This window comes from Synchiropus splendidus, chromosome 4, assembly GCF_027744825.2.
Source record: "Synchiropus splendidus isolate RoL2022-P1 chromosome 4, RoL_Sspl_1.0, whole genome shotgun sequence".
Lineage (NCBI taxonomy): Eukaryota > Metazoa > Chordata > Actinopteri > Syngnathiformes > Callionymidae > Synchiropus > Synchiropus splendidus.
The window spans coordinates 21,819,738-21,844,197 of NC_071337.1; the positions used below are offsets into that span (position 1 = coordinate 21,819,738).

Genomic DNA, 24,460 nt, shown 5'->3' on the forward strand with positions numbered 1-24,460 from the left:
CAGTTGACAATGCTCCAGGAGGGGTTTTTGTTGACTGTTGCTCTTGCTTGCGTGAATGCGGACGGTTCTGTTGTGCTGCTCCTTCATTCACGAATGACAAGGGAAACGCGCTTTTAGTTGAAAGCGCCCGTTTTAATATAGTTTAATGAAGACTTGCACATCCAAGTGGTAGGTTAAAGTCTGATACATTTACTTTTGTATGATGTAGCTTGCAGCGCCGCGAATGGTGTGCAGCTATATTAGCATTAGCAATGGCCCAGAAGTCGTCACTAAACAGCTCTTTTACAAAGTTGCTGCAATGTCTGTGTGCGGGGTCGATCACGTTGTAAATGATGTTTCTGCCGTAGCTGAAGTACAAAAGCGTGGTGTATGCGAGTGACCGGGAGGTAATTGGAAGTCATGTCCCTCTACGATGATCTCGGTGTGGGTGCCAGTGACACCAAGACAGAAGGATGGTCCAAGAACTTTAAACTGCTGCAATCGCAACTGAAGGTGAAGAAGGCGGCTCTGACCCAGGCCAAGGTAAAACGCCACACACTAGGAATGAGGGATATGAAAAAAAATCTTCATACATTTTGTCATTTCGACGATAACCATCATCACGATAAAGACATTTTCATTCTCTTACATGTGTTGTACACACTACAGTCTCTCTTGACACTGTTTTATGATGAAACTTAATTGTGGACTTTGTCTCCAAAATCATCAGTTGTTTGTTTAAATATAATAGGTTAACTAAGTGTAGAGATGCGAAATTCAATGTTTCAAGTCTCTCATAGAAGCCCGTCGTGTCTGACAGACAGCTTTATTTAGAGGTTAAATTGAACTGTCTGTCTGCTGTCCGCAATGTATCTCATGTCTTTTGGTAGTCCACTGGAATCAACTACGTAGCCAAATGGACACGCTTCCTGCTGATGCTGTTGAAGAAATAATGTGAATATAAATGATCATTTAGTCATATTCTATTCTCAAAATCATTATACAAACTGTCAGTCCTTTGTCTCGTGCAGGGGTGTCAAACTGACCCGCCAAAGGGCCGCAGTGGTTGCAGGTTTTTATTCCAGCCCTGAAAGCACAAACAGGTGAACCAATCAGGTGTCAGCTGAAACAAACAGCACCAGACTGACGATCAACTGATGTTAGTCTTCAGACACCTGATTGGTGAGTAGGTGTCCTCTTGCTTGGTTGGGACAAAAGCCTGCACCCACTGCGTCCCTTTGAGGACCGGTTTGACACCTGTGGTCTACTGTGATGCAGTTGTCGCTCCTAAAATGCTTGTTTTTCATTAGCATCATTGAAGATTTCATGAATACTTTGACTGAATCACAATTTGTTGATGGTCCCTAACTGTTGTAGCATTAGCGCTGCCTGTGTGAGTGTGTCCACGATCAGTGAACCTTAATGGGGACGGAAAGGAGTATGCCACTGCCAATTCCCGGTGAGGATGTGGAATTTCCAACTAATTTGACCAGAGTGTTTCACCGAGGTGCCAGCGCAGTGGGAGACCTGCATGTGTCCAAGGCAACGGCGCTGAGCTGGAGAGCACTGCTCATCATTGTGGTCTTGTCTTGTGCCATGTGTTTATCAAATTCATAGTGAGATGTAGAATTCTCATCACGGGGATTGTTTTTGGTGGTATATCATGTGCGATAAGTCCGCCCATCCCTACCACCCAGTTTAGAATTGAATGCATTTCTTACTTACTAGTATCTCTGTGCTGCTTTTATAGACCCAAAGAACGAAACAGACCACTGTCCTGGCCCCTGTCATTGACCTCAAGCGCGGTGGTTCTGGTGAAGAGAGGCAGGTCATTGACACTCCTCCACATGCTCCTGCTGGACTTAAGGTATTTCTTCAGCAGTCATTCAGTATTTAATTTGTTTGTATTCTGCTGCATTTTATAATGTGATATAGGCCTGGGCTGATTTTAAAATACAGATTGACATAATTATGAGATGAAATGAATCCCAAGGCTGCTATTTGAAAAACAAAACTTCTGGAAATGTTGCTGTGTATGTTATTGGTTGTCTGCCTCTTTGTTAAAAATAATAATTGACCGGAAATGTTTTGTCCATTTTTTAATGTGTTCTCAGGATGCTGCCCCCAGTGGTTTTTCTGCTGGAGATGTTCTGATACCACTGGCAGATGAGTATGACCCGATGTTTCCGAATGACTACGAGAAGGTGATGAAGCGACACAGAGAGGAACGGCAGCGGCAAAGAGAGCAGGAGAGACAGAAACAGATTGAGGAGAGAGAAAAGTAAAGTCCAGTTTATGTTTGTTTCTGTCAATAGAGATGTATGGACACTAATATGTAATTTGATGTTTTTAATTTTAAGATGATATCAATCAGGATCTGTATTTATTGTCTTTCAGGAAAAGGAAGGACCGTCATGACGCTCCCAGCGGTTTTTCAAGGTTCCCAACAGAGGAAGACTCTGACGAAGAGGACGATTATGAAAAAGAGCGGAGGAAACGAAGTGAGTATCGGATCTTAACACTGAACATTCCAGGATTTCAGTTTACTTTTCTTAGTTCCTGTTTATGTTTAATTGTATTGTAACACAGATTGTGATACTTGTGTCTCTCTCAGCTATGGGTGGTGCCGCCATTGCTCCTCCTTCGTCACTTGTGGAGAGAGAGGGTGAGTAATCTGGTGTCCATTGTTATTATATTACATTTTTACAATATTTTTGGTGTGTCATTTTCTAATGTGTTTATGCAGCAAAAAGCAATATTTTTCTTGGCTGGAACTAATAACATGCGGGATAAATAAACTAGAATTTAAGTTAGATGTTTAAGTGTGGAAATTCAAAGGATGTTTTGTCAGTTCTCATAAAACTAACATGTTTTCTAGTCGAAAACTGTGATATACTGATCTATCCAGATCATATCCTGATCCTGAAATTCTAGAAGTAGAAAATAAGTGTAGTAAATACTTAGGAAATGTTTTTATTGTCAAATAACCTTTTGGCAGGTGTATTCTACATGCATTAAAACTAACTGTAATTTAGAAGCGTGAAATGTCACATGACTTTGCGCTCGACTCAGCAGCCTCGTTGCCTCTCATTCCGTCCCATTATCACTTCATTAACAGCCTCCTATCCTGGTGAAGATGAAGGTCGTCCAAGTAGGGGTTCAAGAGCTGCCATCCCTCCGCCTATGTTTGATGATTTGGATCGTCCACGTTCGCCCCCGCTGCCCTCCAGCTCTTTCCTGGCCAACATGGGGTGAGAGTGACGCTCATGTTACATGCCATCAAATTTGCAAAATCAAACCTGCAGTTAGTGACAGTTACACTAGGTGGTAGCAAAGCAATGTTTCTCACTCACTCGATGTTAACTAGAGTTATTACTATTATTTAGCATTAAATTACAGGTCATTTAGCTATAACTTTTTGAAGTGTGTGTTTAATGAGTGTTTTCTGCTCTCATTTTTATTGATGAGCAGAAATTTTGTTACATTGTATGATCAATTCAAAGTGTAATCGAATTGTTCTAGACATGGTAATGTATTCCTTATGTGTTTTTTTGCGTTATTGTTACTTTTCTCATTTCAATACTTTGTATATCTTTTTTAAACTTATTTCTTGAATTATCTGTCAAATATATTTGCCCTTAAATAGCCATCGTGTGACTTCTGATCATCAAACTATATCTAGATAGTTGACACCCCAGAATATTATTCTTTTCAAACTCTTTAGTTTTTGTTACTTTACACCACTTTTTTTTTAATGAACCTTGACGCGTTGCCTTATTGTATGGTCTCCCATCACAGAGGAACCGTGGCCCACAAAATCATGCAGAAGTACGGCTTCAAAGAAGGACAGGGACTGGGGAAGCACGAACAAGGCCTGAGCACGGCGCTGTCTGTGGAGAAGACCAGCAAGAGAGGAGGAAAAATCATCATTGGCGACGTGGCTGAGAAACGTAACTTCCCCTTGAAAAAGAGTTCATGACGGCATTTCATTTTGAGACTTACATGTGTTTTGCTTTGTGTGTTTGTCACTGAGTAGCAGGTCCCAGTCAAGCAGGACCAGCAGAGGCTCTGGGGGTTGGAGCGGCAGGTGAGGGTAAACAACATTTATTTTACTCTTCTTAGTCTTTATGGTTACAATCAATCGCAGCTTTGCATGTATTTCTACCTTCAAGTATCCTGGTCTCAATCCGTCTGAAGATGTGCTTTTGCTTGTATGAATAACTCTCAGAACCAACAGTTTGTGCCTGGATTTGCTCCATGGTCTTTGAGTACTGAGCAAGGCATTTATTTTGGTTTCTTCGCTATGTTTTTAGAAATGTAGACAACAAGGCCAAGTATGTGTGGAGCAAAATTTCTAGTAAAACAAACATCATTGTTGACATAATGGTTATTATTACCACAACAAGTAGTTTCTGATGGTGCCCTTTTTTTTCTTTCTACTTCTCTAGCGGACGCCTCCAAGGCAAACCCACTGACAGAGATCCTCAAAAATCCCACCAAGGTGGTCCTTCTGAGGGTGTGTATGCTGCTGATGAAAAACATTTGAAATTACATTCAGTTGAGTTATTTCATCAATTTTAATGGTCTAATTTGCCCTACATAAGCATCTATTTAGTGTCTGAGTTCCTGTGCTTTCTTCATTACCTTGTTGTTTCACCAACGTACTCAGTCAGTGAATCTGATCACGCACGTTATGTTCAAGTTCCATCACAAGTTGTGGAAACTAGTTTTCACGGTTAGTTTGTAAATTAAAATCACTTGTTTTGACTCAAGCTTAGAGTTGCATTACACAACATATATACATATATACAAGTGTTAAACTTGATTTCTTTTGCACAGAACATGGTCGGCCGTGGAGAGGTGGACGAAGACCTGGAGGGAGAGACCAAGGAAGAGTGCGAAAAATACGGCAAAGTGGTTAAATGTGTCATATTTGAGGTGAGTGGCTTGAATAGCCATCATCTGTTGTTTTGAACTGTTTTTTGCTTAAAGTGTTGGATTGTTTAGAGTTGTAAAAAGGTGGTAATACCACCACCACCAACAGTCTTAGCACTACTTTCTACATTGTTGTAAGGTTGTGGGTTGGAATCCAGATTGAGGCAACTCTGGGTTTGCAACCCACCTGCAAGTTTCAATGCTTCTTTTGCATGGATGGGTTGTGCACTTCACACACCTCCAAACATAGAGTGATTATTTGGTGACTCAGCTGCCTGGAGGCGTGAGTGGTTGTCCTTCCAGAAGTGCTTTCTGATATACTTTCAATGTGTCCTGGGTGTCTACTTACTAGTAGCTGAGAAAGGCTTGAGCTGCTGATCCATTTCCTTTGGGACACCCAGTGATATTTTCATGTGAAGCTAATGTTGTGTCTGCACACTTGTTATTCAAGCACTATTTGCATCTAGTTGTTTTCGATAAATTGCGTCACAAGTTGTCTTTCAAATGAATATTAAAACATAAATGAGTGGTTTGAATAGAGATGATCTCACTGTTCTGTTAGTTAACTTGATTGAATAAGTAAACTTCAAGTAATTGACCCCTCACTGTCTTCAGATTGCAGAGGTCCCGGATGATGAAGCAGTCAGGATATTTCTGGAGTTTGAAAGAGTGGAGTCAGCCATTAAAGGTTGGTGAGATCAACTTTATTTGATCATTTCATTGAATGAAAAAAGAATAATGAGAACATTTTTATTGCACTTCTGTTGGTTATTTAAATCAGAACTTAGTTTAAAACATTTTTTTCATTGTATACTCCGTTTGTACTAGAATGTAATGGGATAGTTCCTAGAACACAGGACAACTTAGTAGCAACTATATTGCTAGTTACCCCCAACTGACATGCTGCTTGGCTGCTTCCCACATCCTGCATTCACTCTGCCTCCAGCACATTGAAGTATAGTGCAGAAATATTCCAAAACAATTGAAAAGTCATCATGATCATGTTGTGCATTTGTGCACATTGAGCTAATCCCATTTTGATCAAAGATTTTTTTCAATTGGGTCCAAATCCCACAATGACCCATTCATGTTCCACAAATGACTGGGTTACTTATCCGAGTCATTTCTCTGCAGTACAAAATGGGCTTCATTTTAGCATAAGAACCTGAGTGAAATCGTAGACTGGAACACTGATACCTGAAACTGCCAGAAAGACTGTTAAAGATAAAAGCTCATTGTTATGTCATTTTCTACTTGTATAACTGTCATCATTCTAAATGGGTCAGTCCTGGTCAAAAACAAGGTGAGTCTTGGGTCCCCGGTGATGTTGCGTCATTTGTGGCCCAGCTAAGATGCTCTCTGAGGTGTGCACTTTCATCACTGCTGTCAAACCAAAAAAAGTGTGATATTGGACAAATTTGCAAATCTTAATATGCTATTATTGTATGTATTGTTTGTGTAGTTTAAGACAATGGATAAATTAAATTATGTTTTCGTCTAATGTGAAATAATTTTGTCATATAACTAGTGGTGGGCGATGTGATAATTTTTTTCATTTCAGCGATAACGATAATTGTCACAGTGAATATGTTTTCATTCTATTACATGTGTTCGACACACCACAGTCTCTCTTAAAACTGTTTTAGGATTTGTTGATGTTTAAATATAGTACTTAACCAAGTGTCGAGATGAGAAATTCAATGTTTCACGTCTCTGGTAGAAGCCGCTCGTGTCTGACAGACTGCTCTGCCAGTTTTATTTAGGGGTTAAATGGAGCTGTCTGCTGTCCCCGATGTATCTCACGTCTCTTAATATTTTACTTTAACTATGGGCCCACAAAGACTCATTTCCTGGATGACATTGAAGAAAAAAATGTGAATAAATAATCATATCATTTAGTCAGTCCTCTGTCCAGTTTGATGAAAAACCTTTTCACAATTCTGTCTCCTAAAACGTTTTTTTTTCATTGTTTGAAGGTTTCATTAATACTATATACTGATAATGCTGATACTATAATAATACTGATGGTCCCTAACTGATGCCAGATTGTACCATTAGCGCTGTCTGTGAGTGTGTCCGCGATCAGTGAACTCTAATCATGGATGCAGAAGAGGATGCTGCTTTTGTATTCTGCAGCAGATTCATGGGAAAATGCTGTGCAGTGAAGCGCCTTCAAATTAAACACACCATTTAAAGCATTAGCACTTGACGGAGCACTGAGAGTTTTCTGGGCTCATGAAAGTGAGACTGCTGGTTGCTCAGCAGCAGGCTGTTAGCGCGGCTGACGCTTTGCAACACCCGCCGGTCCGGGCGTGACATTCGGAATTATAAGAAATAATCAGTAATTTTTAACCGCGGTAGATGACCAACCTTTCTCAGGTGTTGTTTACGCGGAGACGGAAATTTTGACTACGGTGTTTCGTCGCGGCGCCAGCGCAGCAGGAGACCTGCATGTGTTGATATGAACCAAGCAAGACGACTGTGTCAGGAAACCTATTTGGACCACTCCATCTAATAAAGGAACCACTGATCCAGTCCACCAATGTCATTGTCAGAAGTTACCTGGATTAAAAATAAGTTTAAAACTATGACCGTGAACCAAATTCCACCACACTCTCCACAACTGTCACACGGTGGTGTCGACTGGAGAGCGCGGCGTGCTGCCATGGTCTCGTCGTATTTATGTATTCAAGTACAATGCAGTGAGTGTGTTGTGTGTCTGTGGAATTTATTGTGAGATGCATTGTAGGGGTTGTTTTTGGTGGTATATTGTGTACGATAAGTTATCGCCCATCCCTAATAACCACAGCGATAGATTTGAGTATAGCAGCCGGACTAGGTCATTGTTAAAGAAGAAAGAGTCTTCCTAGCGAACTGGTTTGGTGCGAAGAATTACATACAAGTAGCAGAAAAGGGCCAAGGTGGTATGGCCGATGCATTCACACGTAATAGCAGTCCATTTACACCTACAGAAATGCTCACTGAACTCTTCCAAGAGATGTTGGAATGATACCTTAAATATTGTCCTGGACACCTGTCACATCTGTCAGTTTAATATTTGTATTCTCAGAATGCTGATTTGCGGTGAGAGACGGGGGTTGGTTGAAGATACATGAATATATATAGGATATTATTGTTCTACTAATGCCACCTTAACTGCATTAAACTGTTAAATTCTAAACATGTTCCAGAATCATCAAACTTGCTGTGTCTCCAGACATTGCCATTTTTGGTGATGAGAGTACAGTACCTCGGTGATCTATCTGTCAAATAACTTAATTCAATGAGGTCCTTCCATTGCCTTTTGACCCAAAGTTATCGGTTATCGTGCCCCTTGAGAGAAACGTGAGCATGTCAATGCAGAAACTTATTGTCCACATATTTCTCAGCACAGAGTTTCCTAATTCTGATTTCAGTCACAATGTCGTTTCTTGGCTGTGTGTTACATAACAGCTTTGCACAAAAACTCACTGAAAACCGTGAATGTTCTGTGAACCTGACACCTCTTGACCCGGCCCTGTGACTCTCTCTGCAGCTGTGGTGGACCTGAACGGACGTTACTTTGGTGGCCGGGTGGTGAAGGCCTGCTTCTACAATCTAGACAAGTTTCGGGTGTTTGACCTGGGCGAGCAGGTCTGACGGACACACTTCACACGTGTACATAATCTTTTTATACCGTCTGTTGTTTAGATTTTCTGTGACTGAGACGTCAGCAAATAAACTATGTCAACAAGTTTGGTCTTCTCTTGATGTTGAGCTTTAGATCTGCCATTACACGATGACCTTTATGACAGTTCTTGAGTGGTGATCCAGAGCTGCAGCGGTCAGTACGTTATGTTATGAAATGGTCCACAGATGAAGCAACAGTAATACAAATACAAAAGGTGTGGTGATGTTGACCACTCGGATTACCTCTCTGACCTGTTCACTGCTGCAGGCATCAATGTTTGGCATGTTTTCATCGCAACTTTTTCATGCGCAAGTCAGTACACAAGAGTTCTGGTCGTGCTTTCATGTCACATTAATACAGCTTTTATGGCCAGAATGTCAATATCGTCCTTGTCCTTGGCACTGCAGACGAGGAACGTCAAGGACAATTCCAGCAAGGCAATGACGGAATCATGAGCGAGGTGGGTGGTTCTCTGTTTAACTGGCACACATGCTGAAATTTCCAATTTCATAATGCTGGATCTGAAGACCCACTGACACGTCTCCAGGGTCCAAGAGACTTAAGTGGATTATGGGATGGTGTCGGCGAGGGCAGCCTCATTCAGAACTTATGTAATGCGGTGCAGGACCGGAGCATCACTTTCCCTGGAAGCACCACCTAGCCATTTTCTGCTTTTGTTTTGGGGATTTTGTCATTATAAGCTGAAAGAACGAAATCATTCAACAATTGGAATATGTATGAGGAAAACGATAATCTTCAGTCAGTGTGTCAGTGTTAATGTTTGTCTGACTGAGGTCAGGTAGGATCCTTCATGACCTGTCAGACTAGTAAACGCTGACCTACATACGAGTGACTAGAGGTGAGCGGTCACCGTGTGTATGTGTGGGGTCAAGTGACAGAGTAATGCTGAGTGTCAGTACCAGGGTCAAACTTCATGTGCTGCCAAGCAATCAACCTGAAATAGCACTTTTGTCATTTTAATTCTAATTTTCTTCATTTCTTGGTAGAATTCCTCAGTGGTACATGCTTTTTTAATGTATTTGTTTTGTTTTTGTGCACAATATTGCACAACATTTTCATTTTAAAAATAGATCTGTGTTGAGTTGCCATGTTTGGAAAATATTTACGCCACTATTTTCAGTACTTTGTCTTTTAAAATCTGTCCAAACTCAACATATATAAACAAAATATAGAAAAATATATTTGATTCTTAGAAATATTAATATCAAAGATGGAAAAGATGTTTAAGGTGTAACTGTGACTTTATTGTCTTTGTGAGCGTGAATATTGGTCTATTTTTGTCAGGCGACATTTTGCAAGTCATTATTACAGTAGATTATTTAGTAGCAATAATAGTTGCATTCTCTCCAGAACCCGAAATCTTCGTAAAAAGACCTCCCTCTTTGAATAAAACTATGAGCTGTTTTGCACAACTTACATACTTCATAGTTTTGACCTTGACAAGTTGCAGACCTTTTGACCGACATTGTAGAGTTTGAGCACAATAGAGAATATGTCAGGTGCTGAAGTGCACAGTCACGCTGATTCTGTAAGTCCAGATAGCGTAAACAGTATTCTCCATGTTTCTCCTGAGAGGTCGTGAAGAGTTCGGTGCTGAGGCAAGCGCGGGGAAGTAGCCATTGCTCACATAGTTTACGACATGTTTGACTTGCCCAGGGAGCATTTTAAGTCCATGGCACTATTTGGCAATCATGATTTCCAATTTAGGGAAGGGTTTTGGGGGTTTACCAAAAATCCACAGTAGGCTGATGGATTTCTTGTCAAATTGCGCTTTATATAAAAACCTGACTTGATAAATAATCAACACCAAACACAAGTTCATATTTAAATGTAACTTATTCTTGAATTAAAACTCCATCTGTCAAACAAACCGTGCTGCTCTAGGTTTTCTTTTCTCTAAGATTCCAAATGTAAATAATAAAAAAGAAAGACTTACAATTGGACAATAAAATACCAAATGTTTCTTCTTAAAGTCAAATGGTAAATATGTCAGCGATCAATCAGAATCAGAATTTATTGGGGGTGGGGTCCACCAACTAAGAAAGTGCTTCGAAATAAAGTGCTGTTAATAAATAAAATAAAATAACCCACAAAGATCAAGCATATAGCTGAAGCAACACTGTGAAAAGTGTGCACTGTCATTGTGGAATTTAAAAGGCAGGAAAAGGAACATTCTCCACTGTGGGACGAATAAATCCAAAATAACTGACACAAGATCTGAAAATATCTAGTTAAAAGGTGCCTTTAATCATGTAATAAAGATGGCACTTTGTTACGTGTGTGTATTACAAAAAGGAAACGGTTACTAAAGTGCTAAGACATTGACGTATGTCGAATGTTCTAAAAACAATCCCATTATTCAAATTCAAATATTGAGTATCCATTATACAACAAAGTGAACATTTTAAATTTAAAATCGAAAATTAAACAAAGTGTAGAATATGAAGCTGAACCCAACAAAAGAAGAAGGATCGATTAAAAATCCTTAATTTCCAATTCAATTCTTATTCGATTTGACCATTACTACGCGTGACCACAGAGGGGCGCTTGACCCCAGTGGGACGCCCGCAGACTGACGTCGGGCGTGACGTCGGTGCCGAGCGCAGAGGAGTTAAATAGAGGAGGCACGCGCTCCCCGGCAGGTCGAGTCATCACGCCCGCAGCTACGCATCATTGTGATACCCGGTACTTGGTTGTCTTTCGGATTTGAGCGCCTCGGTTCCTGTGTCCTGCTCGGTTCTCCAGTCGCTTGGAATGCCCAGGGAGCTGACCCAGAACAAGATCCAAAAGATCTGGGTTCCGACCAAGGATGGCAAGCCGCCGGCGCCACGGAGAGGTAGCGCCTTTCACCAAACCGAACACTTCACCATGTTGCTGTTGGGAATTGTCGTTTCGATTTTTGCCTGAACTGCGGCGTTTGCTCTCGTATTCTTAACGGATTCGTGACAAATGGTCCGTTTAGCCCAACTAGCAGTTGTGGCTGGCCGCCATTATTGACCAGGAAATTACTGCTCATGAATTGTACAGTTGCGGTACATTGTCAAATGCGCACCTGTCCTACATCGGCACGTCACGAGGCGGCGGTCGCTATGGTTACTGCCGGCAGCTCTCTGACGGTGGTCCCGGATTGGCCAGTGAAGGTCACATGCACATGGCGCGACCCTCGTTGATGTTAGAACGAGCCATTGACATCCGATATTTCAGCCGTCGATATTGATGGTCTGAGTGTAGGTCGATTTTTTTTAGTAGAGCCTCATTGATAATGGGCGTGGGTGAATGTGGTCGATAAAGATATTAACAAATACAATCATATTATTTTTTATTTTATTTTCTGACGTCAATTGAAATTTGATTGCTCTTTTCCGGTTTTATTTGATCTCACGTTTGTTCATAATTTAAGTACTTAATTAATTTCCCATTTTGGAGTTCGACATATGCAAAAATTCAGATTAGGGTCAATTCATGTGTATTCTATTGCAGCATACATGCAGTGTAAGGTTATAATTTCTGCGTAGATCCACGTCAAAGTGTGTGATCCTTGTATCAACTGCATTACAATTTATCTGTGCCACCTTCATTAAAATGTCTGCAGCTTTGTTATATTGCTCATTTCACTTGCAAATTTTGAATAATACATATCTACACAAATGTTTCCTTATCTCCCACGTAATAAAAGGCGTATAAAAGATGCCAGCATAGTGCCACAGTTAGGCCAGAGAGAGACTAGGAGCCTTTTTTGCCTAATCCTATATTAGTTCTTGTGCTTTTTCAAACAAAAGAATTATTGTCGTTTTGGGCTTTTAATATTTTAAGGTTTGTCTTGGTTTTGATATGTAATTTATTATTATTATTATTATTATTATTATTATTTGTAAATTAATAAATTTGAATCCTTCTGCCAAAGGTTGGGGAAAGAGAGTATCCAGATGACCGTTGAAAATTGATGTTTAAAATGGACAAAAAAGGCACTAATAGGAACTTAAGTCATCAAGTTGCTGGTTGTATTTTGGGCAGCAATTTATGTGAATCTTAAAAATCATCACAAAGGGCAGATATTATGTAAAAGATTGAAAGAAACAGACATGTATATAGTCCCATTGAAAAGAGAAAATTTGACCGATACGAGGTGCGATATGTGCGATCACAAAATGTGAATCTGAAATAATATTCTTGAACAAAACTGAAAGTTATCATTCATTTCTAAATTGTCTCTTGTTTCTCTAAACATTGTGGTGCTTGGGTAGAGAAGTGCGCGTATTTCTCTAGAGACCCTTAAATAGCACATTCATGTTTAGTCTGTGACCTACATTCTTTCACACACAGCAGGATTCCAGGGTGACGGCCTGAAGCGCCTTGTCAGGTTATAGACTCTGCGACGGGCTCAGCTGAGTTTGAGAGGGGAAACTGCTCAGTCAGTCACGTGCAAATGTAGTCATGGTTTTCAGAAGTGGGTCAGTGGTGCAGTGACATGGCACCAGATCGCAGCAGACGTGTGTGTCTGAGCAGTGAGAGCCGACCTAAAAGTGCAGTGCTGACATCAGCACTGCAGGGAATCCTTTCTGAACCAAAAGTGGTGCCTCACCTTCACTGTGTTTAATGATGACCGACCACTGTATTATTGTCCATCTGCAGCAGTGGGTGCGCCCCATCTGGTCAACCCTCCAACCGTCATTGTGATGGTGGGACTTCCTGCACGAGGGAAGACGTACATGTCCAAGAAACTCACACGGTACCTCAACTGGATCGGTATGCCGACCAAAGGTAAACTCAATTATACTTCCATTCTTCTTTGAACTTTGTCGGCTAGTTAGGAATCACATATCGCCTCTTCTGTGTGTGCAGTCTTCAACGTGGGAGAGTATCGTCGGGAGGCGGTCAAGAACTACAGCTCGTATGATTTCTTTAACCCTGGGAACGAGAGTGCGGTGAAAATCAGGGAGTAAGTCATAAAATCTGTTTCAGAATGTCATGTCAGCAACTCTTATTTGCTTGCGGGTCGGATCAGAGCCGACCCTTCTCACCCTGGACATGGACTGTTTGTCCATCTTCCCTCTGGCAGGAGGCTACGGTCCATCCAGACCAGAACCTCCCGTCACAGGAACAGCTTCTTCCCCTCGGCTGTTGAATTTGTGATCAGTCCTTGTTATTTTATTTTATTTTATTATTTATTTTTTGTCAGCACTTTATTCCAAAGCACTTTCCTAGTTGGTGGGATCCCCACTGACCATGGCAATAAAGTTGATTTAGATTCTGTTTCTTGAAACACTGAGCCACCTCAAGTGTTACAACGTCGTCACCCTTGCGTTGTCTTAAAAACTTGAACTATTTTGCAGTATTTATTGGACTGAAGTACCTAAATTTGAATTTGCTAACTCAGTAATTATTACTGTTTTAATTTGCTATTGTAATAAATGTGTTAAGAGGTAAAAAGGTTTGCTCCGAACAATTGAACATCATTTGTGTATTCCTTTTCCAGACTATGTGCCTTAGCTGCTTTGAGGGACGTCAAGACCTACTTGAAGGAGGAAGGGGGCCAAGTAGCGGTGAGTTTGCTGTCGCTCAATGATAAAGAACCCAGAATAATAATCTTCACCTGTCAGGTCTTTGATGCCACAAACACAACTCGGGACAGACGAGAGCTGATCCTCCAGTTTGGCAGAGAGAATACCTTCAAGGTGTGTGTCGCTATGGTGACGCAGTGTGTGACAACAATGCAGACGCAGTGACTGACGTTGGCTCTTTCTTAGATCTTCTTCATTGAGTCAGTCTGTGACGATCCCAACGTCATCGCTTCAAATATCATGGCAAGTCTTTGTTTGTGACTGAGCTGCTTCTGGTATTAGATGTTTGGTCTAAGTTGTTCATCGTCTCGCAGGAGGTGAAAGTGTCAAGTCCAGATTATCAGGACTGCAACAAGGCTGATGCTGTGCTGGACTTTCAGAGGAGGATCGAGTGCTACAAAGCCCAATATCAACCGCTGGATCCTCACCAACATGACAAGTTAGTCATTTGGCTCCTCAAGTTGAGCCAGAGAGAAGCAGTCTGTGTTGCTTATCTTATCTGCGCTTGCTCCACCAGAGACCTTTCTTTCATCAAGGTGATAGATGTAGGCCGCAGGTTCCTCGTCAACAGGATCCAGGATCACATCCAAAGTAAGATCGTCTACTACCTGATGAACATCCACGTCCAGCCCAGAACCATCTACCTGTGTCGTCATGGCGAGAGCACTCACGACCTGGAGGGGCGACTGGGGGGCGACGCAGGACTGTCGCCAAACGGCAAACAGGTAAGAGGAAGTGCAGACCTTAATTGCTGGGACAGTTGTTTGTAACTTTCAAAATAAAGATGTATCAGTATAGAACATCTGAACCGCAGCCTCTTGCTCACTACGACACACAAAATAATGATCCATCTTTTTCATCAATGCTCTGCTGAAACTCTCAGGTTTTGAGTGTTGTTGGCACTGTGTTGTAGTTTTCTGCGGCCCTGGCGACGTTCGTGAATGAGCAGCAGTTGAAGAATCTCAAGGTTTGGACCAGTCAGCTCCGTCGCTGCATCCAGACCACCGAGCACCTGGGAGTCCCTTATGAACAGTGGAAGGCTCTCAATGAGCTAGACGCAGTGAGTTTGGCGATTGAACTCCTGTTATTTTAGCACATCACTATTGTTTGGATTGTAAATCTTTTTTGGGGACTTGCAGGGAGTGTGTGAGGATATGACGTACGACGAGGTGAAGGAAAATCTCCCAGAAGAGTTTGCTCTGAGAGAGGAGGATAAATTCTACTACCGCTATCCTGCAGGAGAGGTAAACACTGACACCCCCACTCATACTATTGGCCATTGCTGTACTGTGGACCAATGAAACCCTCTTGTTTGGTCCCCAGTCCTACCAGGACCTGGTCCAGAGAGTGGAGCCGGTCATAATGGAGCTGGAGAGACAGGAGAATGTGCTGGTCATCTGTCACCAGGCCGTCATGCGCTGCCTATTGGCCTACTTTCTGGATAAAAGTGCGGATGAGATGCCGTACCTCAAGTGTCCACTTCACACAGTCCTGAAGCTCACGCCGGTGGCCTATGGGTGCAAAGTCGAGTCCATCTCACTAAACGTGGAGGCGGTGAACACCCACAGAGACAGACCAGAGGTAGCCATTGGTTTCAGCTCTTTTATTTTTAAACGTGTTTTCCTGCATGCAACATGAGCCAAGCTCAAGTAGTAACACTGTTGTTATCTACAGGAGGTGAAGCGAGGCCTGGCCACCTTGATCCGGAGGAACAGTGTGACTCCTCTCACCAGCCCTGAGACCAACATCAAGAAACCTTGCATCAAAGACTTGGGCGAGGCTCCTCTTCAGGAGTTGCCTCCTTCTGTGGCCTCGCTGGGTCTGTGCAGCCCGTCACACATCCCCTTCACCCTGGCTGGACAGGTGCGTGCAACAGAAACCACATTTCTACTAGTTTGATGTATGAATTCTGTAAACTCTTGGCTTTTCTTGATCTGGTGCTTCACATACATCCTTGACACTGCCTCTTGAAGAAGTGCTGAAGAACTGAATCGAAAGTTCTGCAGGCAAAACATACATCTAGCATGAGATCTCTGAGCATTTCCACACCCTCATTTCCTCCCGCGCTAACTTCTCTTTCTCCTGCTGTCTTCTTGCATCACGCAGCACTGGCTAGGCAAAGTTTGCCTGTAAGTATTTGCTCACAAGTTGTCAGTGTTACCACATCAGCTACATCACAATCGCTTCTCATCTTTCTGAGAAGGCACCTTTTTTTTCTCCTCAGAAAATTTTTGAAAATTGAAAAAAATTTACAAGTGGTTTTCACAGTTTCAGTTTTCAACGTCACCATGTCCTAATGTGACCCTCTATGTGTCAAAGTGTAGCAGATACAGACTCAAAACTCACAACTGTTTCCTGTCAGCGTGGAAAAGGAAACAGGTTTCCACTTTCAAGACCACATTGTTGGAATTCCACTCGGCTTGCGTCACCGTCTTTGTTGTCATTTGAGCGTGTGCTTCTGTCTCTGTGTTTATTTTTGGCTGCTCTTGTGATGCAAAAAGACGAATCATCCTCCACTATCTGGATGTGGTGTCGCTCTTAGTCGTTCAAAGGTAAACACAGCTGTTGTTGTGGCTTTGTAGTCCCCCAGCAGCACTGTGCTTCCTGCTCTGTGTGTGTGTGTATCTGTGTGTGTTTGTCTCAAGCCGACTCTGCAGCAATCTGAAATGGCCAGTACATGACTTTTCCGCTCCCTATTGTTACTATATGGACCACCTTGCCACTTAAAGTCACTCACCTTTGCTGTAGATGCGCTGAGCAATGTCCTGTCTTCAGAACTCTCACATTTTTTTCCTCCACAGTATACTGTTAAGCTTTACAGTGGGTTTGCAAATATGCTAAGTTGATTGAATATTTTAGCAATATTCATGATCAATCTCACATGTAGAATGATAGAATGCAGCATTATTAATGTAGATTCAGTTAAGTAGCATGAACAGTTAAACAGAGGCTTATAGCATGCCAATAGCATCCTCTAAAACATACACCCATTTGGACCATGTGCATATATTGATGTACATGATGATTGAAGGCAGCACTGTCATTGTCATGAGCAAAGATTATCTCTACGTGCGCTTAAGAACCTGTTCACACATTTGGCCCTAGTTCTCACACTCTCTAAAAATACCTGAGCAAACCAGGGCGTCTGAAAACACTGGTGATGTAACCGGCAGTTGAGGGATTTAAACTGGCCACTGAACATTTTCTAAGCCTCTGCATCTGCACTGTGTGTCTGCAGAACCTGAGGAAGAACTCGTCCAGTCGTCGTGACGTCCTGCAACCCTGCCAATGAACCCGCCAACCATCTCACAGCCGGAGAACACTTGCCAACCCCTGAAGTATATTCAAAGCTTCTCCGCTCGGACAACTGACAAACTGTGATTCATTTTCTTGGAAAAAAAAAAAATCATTTTTGGATTTTTGTTTTTAATTTCCTGAGAGACCAAAGAAAAACCTCTCACAATATCTATTTATCTTTTTGTTTCACTATATGAAATGATTTTGCACAGTCTTGGGAAAAAATGATATTATGTTGTTATATTTTTATTATTGTTATGTCTCAATAATGATGTTCACGTTTCATCTTGTATTTTCTTTTCTTTCTTTCTGCCAAAACAGTGTCCTGATGTCATATCTTAAACGCATAATGACATTTCAACCATCAGAACAGATGTAATAATAGTACCATAACTGTTATTATCGCCCCACAAACGATCACTGTAGCCAGAAAGTTCTGTCTGAATCCAAGTGAAGCAGCAGAAATGTTTTCAATGTTTTCATATTTTGACATGAACGTAGCCAAAGTTTTTAAACCACCAGACATCGAGTCGGTCGCCATAGTGCCTGTAGCGCCTGATGCTGCTCTTGTTTCTTTGTCTTACCATCATGTAATAATGTAACATATTTCAGTTTAACGCCTGCAAAGTTGTTTTGTTAAGTGTCCAATCTGGATGCCGAAGAGTTCTCGAAATTACCGTGTCAAATTGGTGTAACTGATGGCAGCAGGTCTGAGGGCATAAGTGGTCTTTTGTTTTACTTTTTAAGTCGTTCATTTAAAATCAATTTTCTATACCTCAAAAACTGGTAATATTCCCATAGTATATTTTGACAACTAGAACGAGTAAAACTGAATTTTAGCCTTAATCATATTTTACTGCTTTTAGTTATGAGTATTGGTAGTACTGAAAAAAAAAAATCTGACGTAATTAAGAAGTATTAATTGGAAGTTAAAAGTTGTGTATCTGTTCTCCACTACATTTCAATAATAAGCAACTTTAATACCTGAATACAAAACCACCTCAGGCCAGCTCACTTTTTGTCTTCACTGCCACTTATTTCTCCTCTTGTACTACAGTTCTCTGCACTGATTTAAATATTTGTTTGTTTTTATTTTGCTGCTGTCGGCTACGCACAAATGTCAGCACCTTTACTTTTGCGATGAACGTGATGTCTGTAAATGTTTGTGTGAATACAGTGTAACAGGAAATTTGAGGACCTGAGAGTCTTGAAATGAAAATGATTCACTTGTTAAGAGTTTCTTACACTTAAATCTTTGAAAAGTATTTGCTTGAGATACTTGAAATTTCTTTGTTTTTAACAGAACATAATGTTTTATTATTTAATTTTATTTATTTTGTATGTTTTTGAGCGCCTATGCACGAGGATGTAGTCCGTATTTGCATCTGCTGGACCAATAAATTCACTACAAGATGATATGTGTTTCATTGTGCCTTCTTACACAGAACTTTCATAATTCATTGCCAGCTGTTTCGTCGCAGGGGATATTTCCACACCGGAGTGATAGCCAAAATCTCACAGCTGTAGATCAACAACCACCAAAGGAAGGCAATCGAGTACTGTCACCATTATGGAGATACGAGTTCATAAAAATAATAATAAAATACTGCCATGGAATTGAGGTGGTGAGTGTTTTCCCGTTACAAATGACTCATGAGTTGAGGTGTGACTGTGTCCAGACTGGTGAGACGCTGAGTACCAGGGCTATGTGACTACAGTCAGGCTCCCCAGCAAACACATTCACACACGTGAGCTTGACTTCTCCTGCTCTCTGAAACACATTTCTTCACTTTTTAGTTCACATTAAGACGAGATTACTCCTCAATACTCCTTTTCCAGTATAACTCAGAGCAGATCTCTTTGAACAAAATGTATCATTTCTAACTTGACGTTCTAACTTGTGTTGTGATCCACAGTGTGTGATCAAGTCCATGGAGACATGATACACCATTTTTAAAATCATTATTTCTTTTTGCAATTATTGCCTTTTGTGCTTAAATACAATCTAAAATCTGCTAACTCTGATAGGGTCACATTTATAAATTCTGGCTTTTATTGTGGAGGGTATGAGTGAAACTCTTCCTGTATCTCCGAACGACACTTTCGATTAAATGTTTTTCCAATTTTTTTGTCTTGAAAATACTGAACGCTTTTGGTGTTTGATTTGACATGGACTGCAGTGTCACCGAGGTAAGCGGAGAGTTGGTAACAAATGAAATTTCAAATGCTATTCTGTGTTGATTAGTGTTTTTCCATGGTGTAAAGTGGCCAGTTAGCCAGCTGGTTGCTTGTTTAACACTGAAGTGGAATGACCAGAAGCACATTCGTGGTGAACCATACGAACTGTTTTCGAGATTATGAAGCAGATTGTGAAGCAGATTTAAATATACATACTGAATAAAAATAAGAACTAAATATTTATAACTATCACTGGAAAAAAAGAAGAATATTGTTCTTTATATTTTATATATTTCATACCATTCTAATAACCATCAAGGTCTATAGAGAAAAATAATTCCTTTTACTCCTGTGCTTATGGTACATTAATATAAAGATACATTTTCGTTGTGAATTTAGGTTGTCCTCTTCTTATTTTCTGTGACATGTTTGACTTTTCAAAATCAATTGACATTTAAAAAACAAACAACAACTAAACTGAGAGCTGCAGTGCTGTGCTGCGTTCCAGACAGATAATTCATCATACACATCATGAAGTCAGATCACGTACACTTATTTATTAGCTCTTATTTGATTTTAGTGTTCCAGTCATGCCACGTGGGTTTTCATACTGGTCACTCTCAGTGACAGCCTGAGCATCTTCAACTCTGCTTCTATGCTCATTGTGTCTCCATACAGTGCTACAGAGCGCCCTTTCCCTCAAACTGCCACCCTTCTGTCAACAACATAGTCACTGGTCCTTCTGCCTCTCTCTCTCTATTCCACTTCTCTACAGCTCAACCCTCATTATGTCCTGCATTTGTTTAATTTCCTCTTTATTTTGACTGCCGATCACTATATCGTCAGCAAACATCATGGTCCCTGGAGACCCATCCCGAACCTTGTCCCTCCAGCACCACTGCAAACAAGACAAGCTGATCCCTGATGCAGTCCTACTCCTTGGATCCTTCCATCACTTCTGCAGCTCACAGTTCCTCACTGACCTCATACATGTCCTGCGCAACCCTCTCATACTTCTCTAATGCCCCCAACTCTGTCAGGGGCTTTTCTCCAGAAGGCCGTCGAGTGACTTTGGCCCTGAGGCCTACAAATGACTAAAACTTCCCAAGTAAGTTGTCAATAGTTTCAATATGAAACAGACTATTGTCATGCTGGTAGATCTTATCGAGAGATAAGCTAAGATTTCCAAAGCTATTGAAAACACACTGACCTGATGATGTAAGATAAGATCTTTATTTTTGTTGACTGCAGAGTTTCTAAATTGCACGCATCATAAAGACAGCGATGTGTTGTGATAGCGAAATGAGATCAGAAGTGCCAATTACAGCTCAACGTGTTGCTGGTCACCTAGGTGCTTAAATATGTGTCGTACTGGCAGATTTAGCCTGGAGGGAACTGCCGTGTGTTCTGTCCCAGTGTTTATGTGTGTGTTTTTAATCACTGTGGGAGAGAGAAGCTGCTGTGTCAGGCGTATGAATGGTGCATGGACACACTGTTTACAGCCGGCGCTAAGCTCGCAGCTCCACAAATAGCTCCCTAATGCTGCGCTGACGGAGCTGGTTCTTATTGACTCAGGTTCAAGACATTTGAGGCCGATAGATGATAGCCAGGTTGGTCGGTTGTAAAAATGAGCGATGTCAATAACATGACGCACTAGTTGAGGAAAGTCCTGCAATAATATAAAATAAAATAAAATGAATTAAAAATATCTATCTTTGTTCATTTATTTTTATTTTTTTAAATGCATGGTTTATCCCCAACAGGACTATTGAACCGGACTTTTCAATTTGGTCGCTGTCATATTGAGGTCAATGAGTCCAAAGTGTTTTACCACAGGTCACGAACCTGCTCCAACATGAGCTTCTTTTGATCAGCATTTTGATATTTTATTCTTTGTATGGTACTCGTAGGACATAAATGACCTGACTGTCATTTGAACCCAGACACACTCATACGCCTACAGGCCCACATTCAACGTTTCACCTGAAAAGGAAAGTGAAAGTGTCGGCAAATGTTTATGATGAACTGCTTTCTTGGTTAGATAAAGGTTTATGGCTTAGAACAGTGTTTTTCAACCGCTGTGGCATACAGTCAGGTGCGCTGTGGAAAATGACCCAGTTTCGCCGAAGTTGTCCGATGACAGAGGTGGCCGATATGATGACATTGAATCCTGAACAGTTAGAACCTGCTGACAATGTCGTGCGGAGATCACATGGATTCGATGCCTTGAATCGTCCATCACTCGCTCCACCGCTCACACACACACAGCGAAGAAGCCTTTGAGTTGTTTTTAAACCCGATGCGCCTCTGACATTCACGACAGAATGATGGAGCGCTACTGTCTGCGCCACAGAGCTAACAGAGCTAGCGGCTAACTTCAAAACTTTATTGACACTGGTTGACTCTCAAAATTTGCTTTGTTGTTTAAAGGTTTTCTAATAATCTGTGATTTGAAAACAATGTACAACTATGTTCTGGAAGGTGCTGAACATTGTGAAGCAGATATCGAAACAGCAATTGCTCCACAAACAGATTGCATTCTCACTTCACCCTCTCAATATCAGTGATATTACTGATAACTTACTAAATCATATTAAATCAACATATTGGCAGTAATCTCTTCTTAAGAATAAATGATCATATTTTTTCCTCTTTTAGGACTCACACTGAGCAGAGACTTGCAAGTTAATCTCGAAAATAGATGTGAGAGTCATAGAAACAAAATAGTTAAGTTAGTTAGTAAAAAATTAATAAATTATGAAATATATTTTTTGCCATATTGCCCACCTCTTTCTGGAGACACTTTTAAGCAGATGCATTTTTTGCAATTTGTTTCTGCAAATAGAACTGGCTTAGAAGAGACATATGCTTCTGCAAACCTTCTGTATTCTTGGTATTATGTGTTTAGTTATGTGTTTAGTTGTTTGTTAACGGAATAACTGAGCATAAAACAATACAAAAAATAAAACAAACAAAAAATATCAGTGTTGGGCTAACTAAGAAGTGATTTGATGTTGGTGGTGTGTTGTTTAGAATAGAGTCTACAATTTGTACTAGAAATACTAGAATGTATTCTATTCCCACCCGTTATCACACATTAATAAACAGAAGAGTTCATCACTCCCTGTCCAGAGTGAGCTGCAGGTGCTAATAACTGTTTGTGTACAGTTTGCTTACAGTCAAATGACTCAACCAACCTCTGCGTGGACCTGGTGCCTGCATGTGTTGTTCAGTTGACGGTATTTTGGGAACACTTCTGAGGGCTGCCTGAGGCTTGCCAGTTTGCCGCGTTCCAACACCACTTGAGCGCCGCAGTGTTCCAAGCATGCTGCAATGAAAAATCCCATTGGGGTCCTCAGAAGGTTATCTTGAGTGAGCTTGAAATGTTGGGCAATATGAGTCAAAACTGAAAACTTGAGCATCCTCAACTTTGCCCTGCCTGCTTCTCATCTATGTGTGGCCCCCATCCAAAGTGCTTATCATCACTGGGCCAAGATAAAATAGAACCTACAGTCGTTCAAAAAATGTTTCATGTTTGACCTGAAAATCAAAAATAAAAGTCTCAGCAACCACACAATTATGTGTTTAATATGAACTGGCATCTCTAAGTGTATTGTTTCACTTTTCAATAATGTAGTTAAAGTTATGTTTTGAAATGATGCATCACTGTAAAAATGATGTCCCAAAATGACTTCACTGAATGAAGCCGTGTGGTCCTGGGTGAACCCCTTAGGCGCTGGAGGGAAATTTCCAACTTTGATTTCACTCTTGAAAGTGGAGACAAAGACATGCTGTAAATGAAAAAAACCTTCAGTGTGGTCTGAAATTTTCATTTTCATCTCTTCATTTGCAGCAATATATTCAAAACACACATTCCGTCATCAGTTTTTGTGGTTCATACATTACAGATAGATAGATAGACGCTTTATTAATCTCCAAAGACAAATTGCCTTTTCCAGCAGCATGACAGGTGGAAACATAAGAGCAAGTAAAAACAATCGTAAAAATAAAAGATTAGAAATATAAATAAAACATGTTACTGTTTATATTGTTAAATGAATGCTCATGTTTCATATAAGTACAGCTGTCAATGTGCAGCAAGTCAGTGTCTTCGGCAGTTTAGCATCTGACATTGTTAACATTATATGAAGAAGCTTTTCCACAGCAAGAATACTGCTTGTTTGAAATGGATCACGGGGTTGCAGCAACATGAAGTCTGTGTTGCGCTTCCTTTTTCAGTGAGGCAGCCATATTTGTAAACTCATCTAAACATATCACGAACACAAAGCTAATTCGATGTGAAGCTACTGTCAGTGTGTGAGATTTGATTGTTTTTGCATTTATTTCACCATTTTATACGTTTGAGTTTGTTGTAGTAGAAGTTTATTTCAATCCCCTAGATTCATTGACTTATGCATTCCGTGATTGAAAAGATCGGCTTGAGAACAGGAATCACAGTTTTCATTTTTGTCATAACCTCATATATTTATATTTATTCAGGTGTCTTGCACAACCACTGACAACATCAACACCAAACCTAGAGCAGAGCCTTACCAGCTTTGACGTACCTGGGGCATCTTCTCTTAAACAGGACTGTCACAGTCACCTGACCGATAAAACGGATAATGTGGGGAGTCATCGTAAGAAATATGAATCTAATTTCCATTGTATGTGGAATTGCAAATAATCTTGCACAACCAACCCATTATATCTAATTTAAACACAAGGTAAGGGTTGACTCTGAGGTCATGACCCAGCAGGTACTTTGCTGCGGAGCAGGAAATAATAAATTCATAAAGGCTTTACATTCCAGGAGATG

General features: G+C 40.8%; 2 protein-coding genes across 5 annotated transcripts; both read left to right on the forward strand.

Annotated features, from left to right (window-relative positions):
- Positions 1-20: 20 nt before the first annotated feature.
- On the forward strand, positions 21-8,654 carry rbm17 (RNA binding motif protein 17). 2 transcript variants are annotated; one of them, XM_053862507.1, is made up of 13 exons: positions 21-168; positions 348-522; positions 1,730-1,846; positions 2,094-2,260; positions 2,377-2,480; positions 2,594-2,644; positions 3,098-3,230; positions 3,778-3,929; positions 4,016-4,066; positions 4,428-4,495; positions 4,819-4,917; positions 5,530-5,602; positions 8,450-8,654. In XM_053862507.1, exons 2-13 carry the CDS (start codon positions 400-402, stop codon positions 8,551-8,553), a joined length of 1,242 nt encoding a protein of 413 aa, XP_053718482.1. In that variant the 5' UTR covers positions 21-168; positions 348-399; the 3' UTR covers positions 8,554-8,654. The 2 variants fall into 2 exon arrangements, with proteins under 2 accessions (XP_053718482.1, XP_053718481.1); XM_053862506.1 differs by having other exon boundaries at positions 4,016-4,072; positions 8,450-8,653.
- Positions 8,655-11,024: 2,370 nt separating this feature from the next.
- On the forward strand, positions 11,025-18,879 carry pfkfb3 (6-phosphofructo-2-kinase/fructose-2,6-biphosphatase 3). 3 transcript variants are annotated; one of them, XM_053863377.1, is made up of 15 exons: positions 11,025-11,441; positions 13,238-13,366; positions 13,448-13,544; positions 14,082-14,148; positions 14,206-14,280; positions 14,353-14,409; positions 14,481-14,605; positions 14,684-14,891; positions 15,080-15,226; positions 15,306-15,410; positions 15,490-15,747; positions 15,841-16,029; positions 16,273-16,295; positions 16,668-16,718; positions 17,405-18,879. In XM_053863377.1, the coding sequence occupies exons 1-15, from the start codon at positions 11,360-11,362 to the stop codon at positions 17,409-17,411; spliced, it is 1,620 nt and encodes a 539-aa protein (XP_053719352.1). In that variant the 5' UTR covers positions 11,025-11,359; the 3' UTR covers positions 17,412-18,879. The 3 variants fall into 3 exon arrangements, with proteins under 3 accessions (XP_053719352.1, XP_053719354.1, XP_053719353.1); XM_053863379.1 differs by lacking the exon at positions 16,668-16,718 and having other exon boundaries at positions 11,029-11,441; XM_053863378.1 differs by lacking the exons at positions 16,273-16,295; positions 16,668-16,718 and having other exon boundaries at positions 11,033-11,441.
- The last annotated feature ends 5,581 nt before the right edge of the window (positions 18,880-24,460 follow it).